This window comes from Periophthalmus magnuspinnatus, chromosome 15 (genome assembly GCF_009829125.3).
Source record: "Periophthalmus magnuspinnatus isolate fPerMag1 chromosome 15, fPerMag1.2.pri, whole genome shotgun sequence".
Lineage (NCBI taxonomy): Eukaryota > Metazoa > Chordata > Actinopteri > Gobiiformes > Gobiidae > Periophthalmus > Periophthalmus magnuspinnatus.
In genome coordinates, this window is record NC_047140.1 from 27,658,213 (window position 1) to 27,670,470 (window position 12,258).

Sequence of the window (12,258 nt, forward strand, 5' to 3'; positions counted from 1 at the left end):
TAGGACTGAGTTATCAGTGCAGAGCTCAGGGCTGTGGACTCTGCAGTCTGCTGCAGATTCACTGAGAGAGGGAAGAACAGAAATGCACAGTTAAAATATGTCGTCCTCCATGACAAATGAAGCTTGAATAATATAAAATCAAACCCAAATTGTGTGGCCTTGTGTCAGACACATTCAGATCTTGAATAAAACACAACGTTCATTTATTTAGGTAGTTACTAACAGTTAAAGTTGATGCTCTGTAGAGGCTTAACAGCTAGAAGTCAAACGTTTAGTCATAACATGAACATTAATCGGCACAAAATCATTAAATTGTACAAAGTTTCAGATAAAATCACAAAGACGAAGTAATAAAACATGTATAAATATCTTCATCAGTTGTTTCTCTGGACTTTCAGCAGAGGTGGGTAATGGCTGCTGAGAGCAGTTGGAGAGTCTATATTTGACCCATTCCAGTAGGTTGTTTGAGAAGATTTGACCCAGGCCGTAGACAAGACTATCATTGTGTGATATTTGAAATGACCCAAGTATGACCCAACCTCTTGACCCAGCGTTTGGGTTAAGCAAAACAACTAAATTCTGTGAAAATAGCCCAAAAAAGTGACACAATAACCCTAACCCAGCAAATGGGTAGAAAAAAGAACCCAGCATTATTTAAGGTATATGTGAAAAGGGTCACAAAAACTGCAACATATAGAATAATAATATAAACACTCAACATGTTTAGAGGAAAAGAGTCCTGACTGGCTGCTCAGAGAAAACAGAGTTAACAATTCCACATTTCCACATCACTCTGGCACCACAGACCTCAACACCACAGACCTCAACACCGCAGAGCTCAACACCACAGACCTCAACACCACAGAACTCAACACCACAGACCTCAACACCACAGAGCTCAACACCACAGACCTCAACACCGCAGAGCTCAACACCACAGACCTCAACACCACAGAGCTCAACACCACAGAGCTCAACACCACAGAGCTCAACACCACAGACCTCAACACCACAGAGCTCAACACCACAGAGCTCATGCCAAATGTAAATAACTATGGAATTCACAATTATTCTAATGAGACCAGTGCATTTCTGACCTGTGCAGAATGGTCTCATAGACTCAGAGTCACTTAGGCCTACGGTAATTCTCTGAATGTTTAAAAGGCTAAAGACAGGAGCTCCTGTACTGAATACACAATAGTCCATGTGGTCAAACCTGAATTCCATCCTTCGATCATGAGTCTGACTTCCCTCCTCTCAACATCTCTAATGTGATCCACATTCAGCCTTCTACAGTAAAGACCCCTAAGGCCAAAGCTGCTGCAGCAGTGCAGCCTATTAGAGAGAGGCACATCCTCCCTGACTGCACTTGTGAGGAGGCCATCGACATCTCTATAAAGCAGAGCACACAACACCAGTCACTTTTGTTCAGGACGGGTTTCCTCAGATAAAGGTGTACACCGTCTCCAAGGTGGAGGACGAGACGGACTACATCATCAGGCAAACCAAACCTGCCACAGCTCTGTGCTTTGTTCAGGGATAAAACAGGGCCATTACAGCCACAGTCCAACTCCTGAACTCTGAGAAGACCCCCTAAAGAGGGGTTCCATGACAAAAGGACCCCTGTGCAGCTTGATGCCCAAGTTTGTACAATAGAGTGTTAATAAAATAGATTAGCAAGCATCATACCAGCAACCTATTACTCACTGTAATCATAATAATGTGTGCTATTAGTCCCCCAATTACTAACAAAAGAATGATCATTGGTTAAGTCTAAAACCAATTTGCAATTTTCAGTTTCAGTTTTCAGTCCTTTTATTTTAAAGATTGCTTTCCATTTACAGTATTTACAAATGCATTTTGACTTACCTGACCTTGCCTGACAATTTCATCAAAACTGACTTTTGCCCTTTTGCAAAAATGCCAAAAGACATAACAAATGCAAATGTTATACAATTGATTTGAGACAGCAAACTTCTGTGCACAACACTAAGGACTGGAACATCATGTAACAAATGTTGCTTGTGTCTCCCTTGAAAAAAATGCTTTTTGTTGTTGTCTTGTAAACTGAATGCGTGCGTGAGAAAGTTATTAATTTTAGATCTTTTCCTTCTCAGCGGTACATGAGCAGTCCTGCGAGGCGTACAAGCACAAAGGCAACACGTCAGGCTTCTACTACATTGATGTGGATGGCAGCGGGCCCATCAAACCACAGCTCATATACTGCAACATGACAGGTAGCATGCATAGCCACACTTCATGCACTACGTCACAGCAGCATTTGATTTAGTCTCTGCTGTGTGAGACATTTTACATGTGGGCCACAGTTAAATATGGTTTCATCTGGTTAGAGGAGAACACATGGATGGTGATTGAACACAACAACACTGAACTGACCAGAGTCCAGACTTCACCGAGTAAGAAGCAGCACTCAGCCTTCTTTGAATACACATCTGAGGAGGAACTGCTGGCTGCTGTTATAAGCCAATCAGAGCACTGTGAACAGGAAGTAGCCTATCACTGCAAGATGTCAGGACTTTTCAACACACACGGTTGGTAATAGTATGGCCAGTAATCTACTTTAATTCAATACTGATGATTAATAAAGTCTGTGTTTGCTTAAGATGGTTCCTCACACAGTTGGTGGGTCGGGGGACCAACAGGGGGACAGGTGCAGAGTTATTGGGGTGGAGCTCAACCCGGAAGTCAGCAGTGTGCTTGTGGTGTGCAGAACAAGTGCCTGGATCCAAGGCATCAGTGTAATTGTGACGCCGACCACGCTGAATGGTAGTCTCAGCTGTTTTATCAAAGACATGTTTTGCAGTTGTGGACTGTAGTGAATGATTTATATCACTTTCTGTAGGACCAGCGATTCAGGCGTCCTCACCCATAAAGAAACCCTCCCAGTCAGATCCCTGGTCCTCAGGGACATAAACAGGCCCGGTTCAGAAAGTGCTTACAGAGTTGGACCACTTCGTTGCCATGGAGACAGTAAGTTATACATAGTTCTTTCCAAATGATATTTTTTACGTGATGCCATCAACACAAATCGCTTGGTATATGGCCTAAGAAGCAGCCACATAACTCACACGGCTTGTAATTATAGTTTAGAGTTTGGGATCAGCACCAGGTACCAGTGTGCAGAACAGAGATGAATTGGCCAAACTAAAATAAAAAAGTAAAGAAAAGAGCCTTGGAACAAACTGATAAGCTGCTGGGACTTCACAAGTAAAAGCATTATAATGTCACAATAGTTTAGAGTGGATGTTAAGTTATTAGCATCCTAAAATCTAAATTGTTGTAACATTAGGCTAACTCATATGACGACACAATCTTCAACTATTTACCAGCATAGAGATATATGTAGACTACATACAGAAGGTTACATACAATATATAGAAGATTTTGATAAATATCAAACATATACTTTTCAGGAAATATCTGGAACGCTGCGTTCTTTGACAAAGAGACGTCCTACCTTCACTTTCCCACATTCCACGGAGAGCTGAGTGCCGATATCTCCTTCTTGTTTAAAACGACTTCATCCTCTGGGGTTTTCCTCGAAAACTTGGGCATCAAAGACTTCATTCGGATTGAACTCAGCTGTAAGTAAAACCCAGAGCTAAGATATCTAATCTGGACTTCGCTCAGATGCTCGATATGACTTGTGAGAGCGGATCATCCCATGAGTTAAGGTTTCTCATTCGCCCCTAACTCCGCTGGAGGGCTAAGAGACTAACCAGTCACTGTCAGTGACTAATACAAATCCTGGACTTTTAGACTTTTTTCTTTATTGGCTGAAACAAAGCAGGATGTGGGGCTATAAATCACACAGCACAAAAGATCCCTACAGACAGTTCTGCTGATATTAAAATGCCCCGAGAGTTTATTCACTACCTCCAGTCAATGTTTATCAGTGACCATAAAAGTAGCATACATAAAGTAACTACATCAGACTGACGTGAAAAGGAAGTTTAGCTGAACAAGATGGAAGATTGAATTATATTACTGATGGCCAAATTCATCAACTTTTTTTTTTTATTTTAGTTCCACTCTCTTTATTTGAGTATTTCTTTTATAGATTTATGTGACATTGCCCCTTTGAGATGCATCATATCTTTTTCAAGGAGGTCCTTTAGTTTTACTTTACTGTAAGTGCAGAGCAAGTGTTACTCCTTTGAGCCTGGATGTAGCCTGAATGCAGAGGCAGCCCTCATGTCCACGTCAGGGAGCTGATGACAGCAGCTGTTTGCATCACTAAAGGCTCCATGTATCTTCATATCAAAGCTTCCCTTCAGTTCATCTACAGTCCTGCTCCAAATCTGCTTCATCTTTATCACACTTGGCACGCTGCATTCTGTGACTGACAGAGGCAGCATGGAGAAGCTTTAGAGAGAATACAAGACTGCAGCAAATGGTGAAAAGCCTGTACAGCTGTAGGATTGCTGATTAAAAATTCACGTCATTATGTCTCTAGTTGGGTGGAAAACATTTGCCAACAATCAGAGAAGTAAAGAGAATTTGGGCAGTTTAGAGCATCCTCAAAACTGCAAGTCTTGTGTTTTCTTACAGTGGTCAGGAAAGTGGTCCAGGGAGGGCACAGTGGGGAGCTAGGGACAGGTGATCGATGTGAGGAGCAAAGGAGGCTGGTCCAAAGAGGCAAGCAATTGTAGCTCAAGTTACTATAGTAGAGGAGCTTTCAGGTTCTGTTATAAGTATGTTGAATGAATTTTTGTTGCAGATGAGGCTGTACAATATTCATTTGGTCACATTGTATCTGGTTGTCAAATAGTGAGTCGTTTCTCTCACACAGCTGCCAATGAGGTCCTGTTTTCCTTTGACGTTGGTAATGGTCCGCTAGAAGTGCGTGTGAAGACAGACGCCTCACTGAACGACGACAGGTGGCACAGAGTCCGGGCGGAGAGAAATATTAAAGAGGCTTCACTCCAAGTGGACGAGCTGCCCGCTGCCACTCAGGAGGCTCCAGCCGACGGGCACATCCACCTGCAACTCAACAGCCAATTATTTATAGGTACACACACACACACACTCAACAACTGCTTTGAATTCTGTTTTGATGCTCACTATTGGTGGTTAGTTTTTACACCCCAGAACTAATTTTGTTCAGAAATGTTTAATTTTATGAGCCACAGTACTCGTTTTAAAATTTAACTATCCATATTGTTTTACGCAAAGTGTGATGTAAGTCTGCACTCTGGCTGTATTTTAGTAGACCCTCCGAGAGCTGGGGACCCTACATCTTTGTCACCTGAGCTCTTCCTGAAGTAAGCAGATAGTGGCAGAAACTAGGCCTGTCAGCAGAACACTAATACTCCTACACACTCTGCAGCCAACATTATCAATGGACTTGTTTGCTGTTTTCTTTTTAGTTACCGATCCATGTTGCAGAAATACATTTTTGGCTTTTCTTCAACAGTACAAGAAAAACTTTGGTCCTGATGTAAACCGTATCATCATGAGTATGTTCAGCCAGGCAGCCAATATGGCACTAACAAATAATTATTTTTGCCTCTGTACTACGAGGGCACTCTTAGGTCTCACAAACAATAACTTTTGGAGCTCATGTTCTCCCTAAAAATAAGAATAAAAGTGTGTTTTTCAGTCACAGTCAGCTAGGTCAGAAGGACAAGTAAACTGTCAAAAAGACTGACAGCTCGCCAACTTTCTAGATACCAACAATCCACATGGTGCTCTGCTAGCACACGAGCTGCCAGTGAAAGTCAGCGCCTTGGTTCTTTCTACCTGCTGGTTTTTGTTTCACAATGGTTTCATCACCCCACGATTTTAAAAATGTACAGGCGGTGACAAATCTTTATTCTTGTTGAAGCACTGAAAGGAACGCTGGAACAATAATCTGATATCACATCACAGGCATCATCTGACATGTCTCATCATTGCAGTGTTTCAATTAGCAACAAAAGTGCGGCTCTCAGTAAAGATGGGGGCTTGTCTGCTTCTTTTTTAAGCTTGATTCTAAAATAAGAACAGAAGTGTCTATGACTTTAATAGCTTATATTTCTTATGTTTCTCATGCTGCATTCATCTTGACTCTTGACAGTTGAAACACGTTTTCACCAAACCAGGGGCATTAATCATATGTGCTGTATGTCATGTTATACTTTACACTGTAGTTCACTTTGATATATTTTTGTTTAGAACTGATTTACTGAACAGTGCTGTTCTTCGTCTTTCTGTCTCAGGAGGCACAGCGTCTCGACAGAAGGGCTTTAGGGGATGTGTGCGTTCTCTTCAGCTGAATGGGGTCACTCTGGATCTGGAGGCCCGGGCGAGGATGACCCCTGGGGTAGAGGCAGGCTGTCCAGGCCACTGCCCCAGCTACGGCTCCCTGTGCCAGCACCAAGGTGTCTGTGTGGAACGGCCCAGCAGCTTTTACTGTGACTGCTCTCCATCTGCTTACACTGGAGCCTTCTGTGAGCGAGGTACTCACTCCCCCACACCCTACCGCTCAGTGCCTTACACAACGACATCACTGCTTTCAAAGATGTTTTGATAAACTCTAAGACTGATGACACGTCCCTTCCTGTCATTTAGCACAAAACAGGAACTGTTTTTTTTAGGATATTAACACATGCAGATAATTAGCAACACTACCGGCTGCGTTAGCCTCAACGTTTGCATCACGGAAATCGCAGCTCTCATACATGACAGTTTTAATTAGCAGCCTTAATTTATACAGTATTTCTTTTATCTATCAGCTGCTACTCTAGTTTCATTTGTGCTTTTGAGATGAGATGTCAGAGACACAGAATGTCCTACTGACACATTTTCGAGCTGAGACAGCACTCACACACTCACGGTCCATTTTTAAAAGAGACAAGGGCGGTGACAATACAAACTGTAACCAAGAAAACAAATATCTGCGCAAATGTAGCTCTGAACACACCAAAACCAACCTTCAAATATGTGTCATGTTTGTATGCATGATAACATGAGCTGGAGTGCTCTGTGAATGGGATTGCACTGTCTGCATCTATCATTTACTGTGTTTATTGCTCTTACTGCTCTTCCATTCAACCAACTGTTTACAACCCAAACCTATCTAAAAAAAACAGCTGCTGTCAATGCTGTTACTCTGTACGAATGTAGCTTCGAAACTGCCAGATGCAATGTTACTAATATTGATTGATTATGATTCTCAGTTCAGTTTTATTTTGTAAAAGTGACTCCCAAAATGAATTTCTTGAACATAAACAATAAAGACTTTTAAGCAATTTAGCACTTTTAAAGTCTAAACTCTGCTGCAAATGACCTGCTTTTAGTGCCCAAAGACTGGCTGTCATTCTCTTGACTAAAATGGCCCAACCATAACATTCATGAAAAGAATTGACTGAATTTCAGTTTTGATAAAAATAGTATTATTTGCAGAGCCCTAAGAGTAAAACAACATCTGCAAACAGTCGAGTATCTGAGAGACATTCAGTAAAATGGCAAAAACACATCGGATAGTAAATAAATGATAATGTTTTGCTTGATGTTCTTCAAATCTGTTTGCCTCCAGCTCCACAGACATTCACACTGCAGGAGCTTTGAGTAAACAGGGAATACCTCAACTTGATTTTTGTGTAATGATACTCTGTTTTTTGTTCTTTGCAGAAGTTTCAGCCAGCTTCAAATCATCCACATCCATTAGCTACAGCTTCCAGGGGTCTAAAGAGAGAGACCTGAATCACAGCAGCGGCGCACACGTCTCTGTCCACACTGACCTCAGCCTCAGAGCAGAAAATGTGTCTCTGAGCTTCAGGAGTGTTCAAACTCCAGCTCTGCTCCTCTACATCAGCTCCTACCACAGAGAGCACCTGGCCCTGCTGCTTAACAAACACAGTAAGCTGAATAAATGTGTTGTATTACCACGGACTGGGTCAGGATTTTAAAACGGTGTTGAATCATACAGACAAAAGGCTGTAATAGCTTAGTATGTGCTTGCTTCAATAAGTGAGCCTGAAGGAAGCTGATAGCCAGAGGTCATTAGAGTTACCATGGTGATGAGGAAGTCTGCAGGTGGCTGTTTTTAAACCAAGGTTCCCCATTAAAGGCTTGCCATCCAGAGCAGGTTTTTTTTGGTGATAAAACTTTTCCACAGGGAATAAACAGAGCTTGTATCTTATTTGTAAGAAGTGCATTCTCACAGCCACCCTTTCTGATGCATGGATCAATACCAAAACTACTTAGGTCAATATGTTTTTACAGACTGTTGGAAAGACTTTCTATATCCCAAAACTTTAGCTGCATTATTCTCCGATAGTAAAACAACATATCAGAGACGCTTCCTGACTACTACTATTGCTACTGACACTTCTGCTGTGTATTAAAACAAATTAACATAGCAGTCCATCATATACTTAATTACAAGCCAGTCCCATCACTGCTTCCTAATAACTGTTTAACAAGCTATGTAGTAAAATGCAGGACTACTATATAAAACGTGTGTGTGTGTAGGTAAACTGGAGGTGTCCTATAGACTGGACAGCAGCAGAGCCAGTGAGGTGCTGAGGAGCAGAGTGGGGAACCTGGCCAATGGACAGCTCCACAGCGTTATCCTCAGTAGAGACGGAGACAGAGTCACCATACAGGTAATACTGTGTGCTACTATTCAAATCTTACTCCTGCACACATGAAAGATGTTTTTACTTATTCTGTGATATTTATTCTTTGATTTATTAATGAATAAATGAGGATGCATAGGCTAAAAGGTTTTATTAGATTTTTCTGTTACTTTTCCTTGTGTTGTACAATTGTAGGTTGACCAGAACATGGAGGAGTACTTCAATCTCACCTTTGATGTGGAGTTTAATGGCCTCAGATCAATGATTCTGGGCAGAGTACAAGGTACATGGAAACTATTCAAGAAAGATGGTGTCACTTTAAGGCAAATCTTGTACATTTTAGTTAAGAATGGCTTTGAATAGAGTTTCATTTACACTATGGATGTTTCTCTTTAGATACTACAGAGTTGGAGCCAGAGTTGGCTCGAATAGCTGCTGCAGGTTTCACAGGCTGCTTGTCCTCTGTTCGTTTTAACACCGTGAGTCCTCTAAAGGCCGCGCTGCTACATCCAGACTCCAGTCCCACCACTGTCTCCGGTCCCCTGGTCCAGTCTCGCTGTGGATCATCTTCAGGAGTTTCTCCTGCAGCTGAAACCACTCACACACTGTCAGGTAACAGGACATATAATGTTGCTTTTCACACTTAATCTTTCACTGGTGTTTATGTTGAGTTTGTCTGTGTGGATGACAGGCCAGTCTGGATCTGTGGAAATGGGTCAACCTTTAATGAATGCTGTGAAGAGTGACTCTGCGTTGATTGGAGGTACAGCACTGTCATTTAGTACAACTGCCACAACATTGTTTTAAATAAAAAATAATGATATCACAAGTTGCGTCAGCTTAAGTGTATAAGTAGACAAACTCGCTCTGTCGTTGTTGTCTTTGCAGGTGTGATAGCGCTGGTGATCTTCGTGACCCTCTCTGCCTTGGCCATAATGGGCCGCCTCTTGTACAGGAAGAAATGGACGTGTCGGAGCGAGGATGTGAAAACAGTCAAACCAGACGACTGCCCAGAGCTGCCTTTCAGCAGCCAAAACAACTCACACAGCACCGGTTCAAGTGAGAACCAGAAGGAATATTTTATTTAGCCCCTAGCTGACCGTCTGCTGACCCCATCGCACTGGAGAGCAGAGACAGAGGCTCAGAGCTCCACAGTGCACTGTTGAACAGATATGAGCTCTGAATGGACAGATTGGGAAAAGCCAAAAACAACACTGCTTGTTTGGTGTTGTTACCCAGCGTTGTACTTTTTCTATTGACTCAAATGTATATGATGCACAGAGTGACAACTTTATAATGTGTATACTATTCCTTGTGCACTTGTGCAGAGTACCTTATGAAAATGTCCAAAGTCACACTTTGTATCCTGAGCTGTTTAATGAAGATTGTTTGTATTTAATGGAAACATGAATGTCCATTAAATGTTGTGAGGAGTGGGCGTGCTTTGCATTGGCCAGCACAGATAAAATTATGTGCAGTTCAAATAAAGTGACTTGTATAGAGATGCCACTGGCTGTTTCAGGCATTATGCAACCGAATGTACAGTGTGGAGGCAGAGTGCACTTGTTCACATTGAACATAACTGACATTTGTTTGTTTGTATACAAATTTGTTTTTTATGTTTGAACTTCTATCTGTTTTGTTCAGAGCCACAGAATTACCCAGAAAAAATGACAGAGAATTGTTCACATTGCCGATGACCTCCCAATATTAAATGTGTACTACAGAGAAATACAGTGTTCTCGTGATATTGCTACGGCTTTTCTAAATGGTCTGGGGCTGGAGTTTTTCTTTCACTGTGTTTAGCTGTATGAGCTGCCATTTAATGCTGCTCTCAGATGTGTGCACCCCGCTGTAACACCTGGGTGAGTAATGGATGGGTACGACTGACCCTCAGACCACTGCTTTGTGAAACAGCCTGCTCTTGCTCCTGTCACACTGTCCTATCTCACCCCTGGTTGAACACGGTTTGGCGCTGCTCATTTAAACACTGGATTCTGTCAGCATTCATTTCTGTAGGAGAATGTCCACGTTAGCAATAACTGTTCGTTATGGCCAATTATAAGGTAACTGGTTATGACACTTAGGTAACAAACGTCAAACAACATCATCTTCATATTACATAATTAAACAGAGTAGGAGTTATGTGAGCCTTATGTTTTATCATACAGTGATTTACTTTAATTAAATCAAGACGAGGTGTGTGCCAGGGGTGAACTTGCTGTACAGTTAATGGCAGTGGTAGAAGAAGTACTTAATTTCATGACTTGAGTAAAAGTACCGATACTGGAGCAAAAAATTCTCAAGTAATAGTAAAAGTATCGCATTAACAAATCTACTTAAGTTAAAAGTATTAAAGTACCTGGTTTAAGAGTAAATAGTATAAATATTCTGCATAAACTTTGAGACTTTGAGTTTTAAATGTAGTGGTTTTGAATTGTGTTAATAGAAACGATTGAATTAAAAGTTTCTAGCTGCTTTTATTTGTATAGTTTTGTTTAATCAAATTATGAACTTGATTAAAAAAAACAAAGCCTCAAGCCTTTTCAGCAGGTCTCAATCAAATAAATAAAAAATACTTCTTTTATTTTTTCAGCTCTGTTCAAAAATGTAGTAGAGTAAAAACCACTGATATCTGCTCTCAAATAGTGAAGCAAAAGTACAAAAGTGTCCACTTTAAAATGTATTTAAGTAAAGTACAGATACCTGAAATGTTTACTTAAGTGCAGTACTTTACTACTTTTACCTGGTTACTACTACTAAACAAACTGGAATCTCCGAGTTTAGTCCTGGGGATGCATCACTGCACCCACACAAATGGAGCAAAACTTGATTAAAACTCTCTCTCATCTTGTCTTTGTTTAAACTTACATGCTGACATTTTAAAAAGTGGTTTTCTGTGGTCTGAAGTAAACCGACTGAAAGGCTAAATTGGCTGTACCAAGTGTGTTCCTCGAAGATTGCACTTTCTCATCTCTGTTTGACAAGTTAGCCTACATAAACATTATAAATATTGAAGGCGAACGCTATATCGACGTCTCCTCTTAAAACAGCATGTGGTCCGGGTAATTAAGAGCCAAAATGGCGCTTCAACTTTTCAAAGTACTGCACTGACACCAACACGAGCTCCTCATAAACCGCCAAACTCCCATGTACCAGCAGAGCAAGGCAGACCTCTCCGCGCGCTCCCACTTCTGTTCATCCATCATAATCATGCCGCATAATGCCCACAGAATACGAATGTGACGTTTATTGATGTTTAACAAGCTCGGAGCCGTGTGTCGCGATGCCGCCCTTGTAAGTGCTGGCGCGGTGACAGATGTAAGCCGTCTCCATAGGGCCGAGGTGAAGGAGGTGAAGTGCGCCAGACAAACTCCCCCTGAGTCACTGCTCCTGGCTCCGGTTCACTTCGTCGAGCCTGAGCTGCAGATGGTTGTGTCACGTGACCAATATGGCGCGGGGACTTTAGGAACCCACTTAGCAACAGTTGTTCTTTTACATTTTGGTCTCACTTTGCTGCTTTTCTTTTAGTTTAATTGACACTCAGCTACTGTTATATTTAATTGTTTTCATCTTGTATTGTTCCTTTGCAGCACACGTGTCAAACTCAAGGCCCGTGGGCAAAATGTGGCCCGTTATGTCATTTTATGTGGCCCGCGAACAGGTAAATTAA

At 41.6% G+C, this 12,258-nt stretch overlaps 1 protein-coding gene across 1 annotated transcript in view; it reads left to right on the top strand.

Moving 5' to 3' along the window:
- The window catches only part of cntnap3 (contactin associated protein family member 3), a 46,986-nt gene extending 36,702 nt beyond the window's left edge, over nt 1–10,284 (top strand). The window contains exons 12-24 of the mRNA XM_033980038.1: nt 2,118–2,237; nt 2,352–2,552; nt 2,625–2,787; nt 2,864–2,991; nt 3,435–3,605; nt 4,814–5,032; nt 6,222–6,461; nt 7,636–7,863; nt 8,479–8,612; nt 8,781–8,868; nt 8,982–9,197; nt 9,277–9,348; nt 9,474–10,284. Of these exons, the coding sequence (XP_033835929.1) occupies nt 2,118–2,237; nt 2,352–2,552; nt 2,625–2,787; nt 2,864–2,991; nt 3,435–3,605; nt 4,814–5,032; nt 6,222–6,461; nt 7,636–7,863; nt 8,479–8,612; nt 8,781–8,868; nt 8,982–9,197; nt 9,277–9,348; nt 9,474–9,673 (2,180 nt within the window). The 3' untranslated portion in view covers nt 9,674–10,284. The remainder of the gene's footprint in view (nt 1–2,117; nt 2,238–2,351; nt 2,553–2,624; nt 2,788–2,863; nt 2,992–3,434; nt 3,606–4,813; nt 5,033–6,221; nt 6,462–7,635; nt 7,864–8,478; nt 8,613–8,780; nt 8,869–8,981; nt 9,198–9,276; nt 9,349–9,473) is intronic.
- The last annotated feature ends 1,974 nt before the right edge of the window (nt 10,285–12,258 follow it).